Genomic DNA, 7,381 nt, shown 5'->3' with positions numbered 1-7,381 from the left:
ATTATTACCACATTATATTTATATGTTTGTATGTGTAAGTGTTTTTATTATTGATACAAATTCTATAATATTTACAACTCTTCATAGAGTTATATTATATAAACACTAGAAATTATTTCTATGTTTATCAATAATTGTTCATTCTCATACAATTATTAAGAATTTGTTTAATAAAAGGATCTTATGATCTGATAGGGGTGGAGAAAAGTTAAGAAAACTATGCAGTTCAACGATCTTTTATATCTAATGAACTCTGGATAGTATTCAACTCCACATAAACTCTATCACACTTAGAGAATCATGATCTTTACAACCTTTAGGGGTGGATCATAATCTCTATATACTTAGGGGTGGAGTCTATTCCACAATTCCCTATGAAACACATATCTTGTTTAAACATAGAAGTAATATAATGAGTCAGCTATTGTCAATATAAATTCTTGATCTTGATTGTATGTTCCATTTCGTTTTTACTGTTGTAAGTAAGAGTTTGATACCTTTGAAAGTTCTTTGTTAAAGTTTCACACTACCTTAATTGAGTGGGAGAATTTTAAAGTTCTATACCCATCTTCATTAGGTTGATAATTGTGATAGGTACTTAAGAACACTACTGAAAAGCAAATCTAACCATTCACATGGATAGGTATAGCTTATCAGAATTATGAGAATAAGATAAAGAACTCTAGTTCAGTCCATTCAAATGACTTGAACATAGAATTCTTAATCCTCATAAAATTTGATGGTATCTTAATTTTGATTACTTAATCTCTGGCATGTATTTTTCACTTCAAATACTAGTCTGCTATGTTGATGACTTAGTCTTGACTTAAAGTTTCAGACTAATACAAAAGTCACAACTAGGTAACTCTCTAAACAATCGTAGGTTAAAAGTATTATTTAACCAGACATCTGTTATTGAGTGGGAGCTATCTGAGATGTAATCAAATAGGGAACATTAGAAGATATTCAAGAAGGATTTATGAAAGTGATCTATATGTCAGATATTAAGGAACTGTGTATCAGTTGTCCTTGTATCTCACCATCTAATTTTGATTTATATGAGATGGTGCTTACTTTGGGGGTGGAGGAATTATTGTATAATAATTCAAGCTCTACCAGAGAAGAACTATAACTTGGTCTATTCGAAAATACCAGAAAGTTATATCACTGAAGAAAAGTCTACACTGTATTATCTCAATTACATATTTTAAAATATGAGAGATATGTCCTCTGTTAATTCAGATGTACTTTTAAAACAGTAAAGATTTCAGTATCCCTTGATGAGTAAAGCATATAGTAAAGGATGTTTCATAAGAGTATTTATGAACTTGTTTCCAGAAGTTTGGGTGGATTCAAATATACTACACTTGATCTGAAGATCAAGACATCAGATTGACCTATTTGCACAGTTTGTTTTATATTAGTGCAAGTGGGAGTTTGTTAGGTTTTATGCCCTAAATAAAACTCTTTACAATCTGATTAGTTATCAATATAAGAAATTTGAAGTGATTGATGTTTGCATGAATTTTACATGCTAATGGTTTAATATGTTTAATATGTTTATTACATTCATACACACAAAATCAGTTAAATCCAGATCATATGTTTATTCACAATTACAGTATCGTCAACACAGTGGAATGTGATTGTGATCATATGAATCAAAAGTTTTGGTCCCTGTTTCATCAGTGTTATTGGATTTACACTAATGTGATAATCAGCGATGATGTGTACTTACACTTGGAGTAAGTGTTATGTTCTTTCCAGGACATTAGTAAAGTATACTAGTTTCGAATGTATGGAGTATACATTGGACTGGACCGATATTGCAACTAAGTTAAGATATTACAAACTTACCGTTATACATATCTTTCCAAGTCAATATCAGTAGTTGATCTTAAGATTGAAAAGAATCTAAATCCTGATATGCTTGGGCTCAACTCAGGAGTGCTATTCATGTTCTTTGATTTATTAGTTAAGCCTACTTTTGGGTCAGGGTGATACGTATATTTTGGGAACATGATAGTATGATGGAGTGGGAGTGCTGAACATAAATATGGAATCTATAGCTTCTACTGGTGTATAGAAGTTAAGTGATGATTCCCTTCGAGCTTAGCAAATAGAAGTAAATGGATGAGCTCTTGTTTAACTGACTAATTATTAGATCATTAAACACCATTTACAGGTAGCTAAGTGTTTTAAGGGGCAAAATACATTGAGGGGTGAGAACGGTAAAGAAATCCCATCTCGATGTAAATCATCTATATAGAGGATCTTTAAATCACAATAAGATTATAACAATGGTTAAATGAGATAGTATATTGGTATCGTGAAACATACAATATGCTCTATATAAGTCTGAGAGTGCAATTCTAAGTTCTAAGAGTGGATTCAACGAAGAATTAATAAGTAGGAATTTACTTGGTAAATTTGGTTCACTTATTGGAAGCTCAGCATATAGATCCATGGTCCCCATTCTAGTTGAGAACATTCTGCTTATAAGACTCATTAATTGATTCGTGATTGATCAATTATAATTCTAAAGTTAGACTATGTCTGATTTTATGAATTTTCACTATTCAGGGGTGAAATTGTAAGGAAAAGAGTTTTCTGGGTTTATTTATTTATTAATGGACTTTATATGTCTAATTAATAATTAAATTAAATGACAATATTATTTAATAATGTATTTTAATTATTAAATAATTAGTTTTGGCATTTAAAAGGTTAGAATTGGAAAATTGGCATTTTTGAGAAAATAGAGATAAAATTTGATAAAATTGCAAAATTAAGTGGGGCCCATTACAACACCTATGGCCGGCCACTTATAAGGCTTTTTTCAAATTAATATTTTCATTATTTTAATGCCAAATAATTCTAAACCTAAACCTAGTAAGTTGCCTATAAATAGAAAGTGATGGCTCATTCACAACATATGCTTTCATTAGCTTTCTGACAGAAATTTCTCTCTTCAGAAAAACTGAGCCTTCCCTCACTCTCTACCTTGGCCGAAACCTCTCTCCCTCTTTTCCTTCATCCTTTTTGTGACCCTAGTGAAAGAGTAAGTGCCCACACACAGTAAGCAGTAACTCAATCATAGATTGGAAGACTGTGAAGGATCAAAGCTTGAAGAAGAAGGAGATTCGGGCTCAGATCTTGATTATACTCTGCTACAGAAAGGAATCAAGGGTTAGAGATCTGAGTGGAAGGAGACATTTATTCCGCTGCATCAATGTAAGGTTTTCTTAACTTTATATGTGTTTATTTTATCGTTTTAGAAAGTTCATATTTAGGATGTTAATAAACATACTTGTGAGTAGATCTAAGATCCTGGTAAAATAATTCCCAACATATACGTTGTTCTCATGTATTAAAATAGTTGCTTAACAATATTGAAAAATTGATACACCAGTTTCAGGTATGGAACCATTGCAAAATTTGGTACAGAGCAATGGTCATTGGGATAACAACAAGTACTATGTTGCTTACGAATCAATTGGATAAATAATATCAAGAGATTGCACCTTTGCTAAACTAGTGCGGATAATGATGAAGAAACTACAATGCAATTGTGAAATAATTCAAAAACAACTGAAATATCAACTAAAGGAAGGCTATCAACCACTCCAAATCAAGGATGACAAAAGTCTATTATTTTACATAAAGTTATTAACTAAGAAAATTGATTTCAAACGCTATCTATTGTGTGTGAACACATTCAACAACACAGAAACACAATCCTTTTTTGCAGCTACCCAAACAATAGTGAGCAACAATGTGATAATGACAGAACTCCAAATGCACTTTTGATGAACTAGTGAGAATAATGATGGAAGAACTCCAATGCAACCCTGAAACAACACAAATACAACTGAAATATCAACTGAAAGAAGGAGGCCAACCACTACAAATCAAGGATGACAAAAGTCTGCTGTTCTACATAAAGCTATTAACCAAAAAGGTTGATTTCACAAGGTACCCATTGTGTGTGAACCAAAACAGCAACACAGCACCACCTAACCAAACAATGGTGTGCAACAATATGATGATGGCATCATATGACAACAACTCAGCACAGGCAGATTTGCATCAACCTGGAAACAACCCGGCAACAACTTCCAAGCAACAACTATCTGCGCACACAATTGGATCAGTTCAAGATGATACATTTTTTCTAGGAACAGGTACCGTGACATCATAATCAACCAGAAAACAACCAGAAAAGAGAAAAAACTACACAGTAGATAAATATAAAAACAACCAAAAAATAACACAAAAACAACATCAACAAAAATACAAAAAAGAAATACAAAAAGAATGACAGAATACATACAACCGTCATGATAAACGAGTAAAACTTTGACAAAAAAAACAAAATAGTTACTGTAAAAACAAACTCAATAAAATGATAAAAATCAAGGTAATAATACCTTGGATTTAACTTTAGGCTTTTGTCCCCCATCATGCACTTCGTTCTCAAAATTAGATTGGATATAACCTAGAACAAGAAGGGGGGAAAATTTAAAACACAAAATGTAATACGAAAAAACACAACAACCTGAAAAAAACTAAACAAAAACTAAAAAATAACAAAACCAAACTTACATCCTTTGTAGACTTCAAAGGTTTTTCTGTCTTTGCCTTACGAGACTCGACCTTATCTGGAATGGGTCTTTTCTTAGTACGAGATGGCTCTGGAAAATCACCCATTACTTTCTTAGCAATGCGCTTCAAACCTATCTTAGGATCAACTTTAGATGAATTTGTAGGAGATTTCTTTGAATTTTTAGAATTTTTTTTAGCTGGAGATGGGGACTTCGAACCACTTCTAGTGGTGGTCATTTATAGAAGAAGAGAACACAATGGGGGAGGAAGAACTTACAGAGATTATCGAACAAAATGGAGATAGTGGCATAGATGGGAGGTTGAGAAAAAACGTGGGTAAGGGCTTCGACTGGGTGATCGTGGGCTATGGAGGTTGAAGAACGGAGGAAAGAGAAACAAAGAACAAAAACTAAAAAAAATAAAAAGAAGAATAGGGCAGTTGTGGAGGAGGTGGGGTGTTAGAATGGATAAAATATGACATATGCATAGTAAAGGTATATTTGTAATTATTGAACTTTTGAAAAGTAAAATTGAAAAATAAAAAATGTAAAAAAGTTTAAATAACCGAGAATAAATAAAAATGTAAAAAAAAGAGTAAAAAATGGCATCAAGTGTAAAAATTCATAAAAATAAATATACGAGTGCAAAGTTAATTAAGCTTTGCAATATATTGCCATTGTAACATCATTTTGGCATCATTATTAAGTTTTCATGGTATGGTATCACAAATGTATCATATTAAGCATAATTTTTACAACCTCAACTTTGAAACTCATTATTTGCTTCAAATATATGTAATTGCCCATTAATTAATTGAATTTCACTAAATCTAAACAACATGAAAAACACACTAAAATCCTTACTCTAAACTTGTTATTGTGATAGCAAATGGACGAAGAGAAGACAAACTGAGGTGCTCCTCGTCCACAACATCTACAAATGGAAATAAAAATGAGATGAGAGGGGTTAGTGTCTTAATTAAACATAATTCAAAATTAAATAATTTCAATAGTTGGAAATGGGCAGCTTCATTCCTCAAAGATTGAATATTTATTGGTAAAAATTCAATATAATTGAGTCGAAATGAATTACGATATTTCATTCCCCGACCCATTTCCATTTCCATTCCCCAGCCCATTCCCATTCACATTCCCTGGCCCATTCCCATTCTTATTCTCATTACCATTACCATTCCTTGACCCATTCCCATTCCCCTAATAGGGTTTTGGCGTTTTGGGATTTTGGGGCTTTGGGGTTTAGGGAATGGGAATGGAAACAGGCTAGAAATAGGAATGAGAATGGGAATGGGCATGGGTCGGGGAATGGGAATGGGCATGGGGATTTGGAATGGGAATGGGTTGGGGAATGGGAATGGTAATAGCAATGGGAATGGGAATGGGTCAGGAAATGGGAATGAGAATGGGAATGGGAATGGGAATGGGAATGGGAATGAGAATGGGAATGGGAATAGGAATGGGAATGGGAATGAGTTAGGGAATGGAAATTAAAATGCGAATGGGAATGGGAATGGGCGAGGGAATGGGAATGGAGATGGGGATGGGAATGGGAATGGGCCAGGGAATGGGAATGGGAATGAGAATGGGAATGGGAATGGGAATAGGAATGGCAATGGGCTGGGGAATGAGAATGAGAATAGGAATGTGAATGTAAATGGGAATGTAAATGGGAATGGGAATGGGAAAGGGAATGGGAATGGCTTGGGGCATGGGAATGGGAATGGGTCGGGAAATGTGACTGAGAATGAGAATATGAATGGGAATGGGAATGGGAATGGGAATGGGAATAGAAATGGGAATGGGAATGGGAATGGGAATGGGTTGGGGAATGGGAATGGGTCGTGGAATGGGAATGAGAATGGGAATGGGTCGAGGAATGAGAATGAGAATGGAAAATGGAATGGGCCAGGGAATGGGAATAGGAATGGGAATGGGTCGGGAATGGGAATGTGAATAGGAATGGACTAGGGTATGGGAATGGGAATGGGAATAGGAATGGGCCAAGGAATGGGAATGGGCCGAGGAATGGGAATGGGAATAGAAATGGGAATGGGAATAAGAATGTGAATGCAAATGGAAATGGGAATAGGCTAGGGAACGGGAATGAGAATGGGTTGGAGAATGGGAATGGGAATGAGAATGGGAATCAGAATGCGAATGGGAATGGGAATGGAGATGGGGTTTTGTGTTGGGGTTTTGGGGTTTGGGGTTTTGAGATATTGGGGTTTTGGGGTTTTGGGGGTTGGGGTTTGGGGTTTGGGGTTTTGGGGTTTTGGCGTTTTTTGGTTTAGGGAATTGGAATGAGAATGGACTGGGGAATGTGAATGGTGTTGGGTTTTATGCCCTAAATAAAACTCTATTTCAATGTAATCCAGATTATTCAATATCAATAAAGTAACAGAAGTATTTTTCATTCATTTGTGTATGTTTTGGTTCACTTTATCAATTGTTTGTCTATTTGATTTATAAATTCATCCAAACCCCTTTCACATACTTGATCATGTTTATTGTGTTGTCAACACAGTGGAAAGTAAACATGACTATGTGAATAAAGGATTCCTAGATTTATCAGAACACTGGGTTTTACTGATATGACAATCTACAACAGAGTTTACTTGCATTTGGAGAAATACTATGTTCTTTCCAGAACATTGGTTAAAGTAAAGCTCAGGTTGGATGCATGGAGTATGCATTGGAATGGACCGATATTGAACTTTGAAATAGATTTATAAAACTTACCGTAATATCTATTCAATTCA

The 7,381-nt window shown here is 34.3% G+C and overlaps 1 protein-coding gene across 1 annotated transcript; it reads left to right on the top strand.

Annotated features, from left to right (window-relative positions):
- The first annotated feature begins 4,862 nt into the window (after positions 1-4,862).
- LOC133037161 (glycine-rich protein 23-like) lies at positions 4,863-6,913 on the top strand. Its single transcript, XM_061114004.1, has 4 exons — positions 4,863-4,977; positions 5,827-6,004; positions 6,227-6,346; positions 6,712-6,913. The coding sequence occupies exons 1-4, from the start codon at positions 4,863-4,865 to the stop codon at positions 6,911-6,913; spliced, it is 615 nt and encodes a 204-aa protein (XP_060969987.1).
- Positions 6,914-7,381: the final 468 nt, after the last annotated feature.

This window comes from Cannabis sativa, chromosome 4 (assembly GCF_029168945.1).
Source record: "Cannabis sativa cultivar Pink pepper isolate KNU-18-1 chromosome 4, ASM2916894v1, whole genome shotgun sequence".
Lineage (NCBI taxonomy): Eukaryota > Viridiplantae > Streptophyta > Magnoliopsida > Rosales > Cannabaceae > Cannabis > Cannabis sativa.
This window is presented reverse-complemented; position numbering and strand designations above follow the sequence as displayed.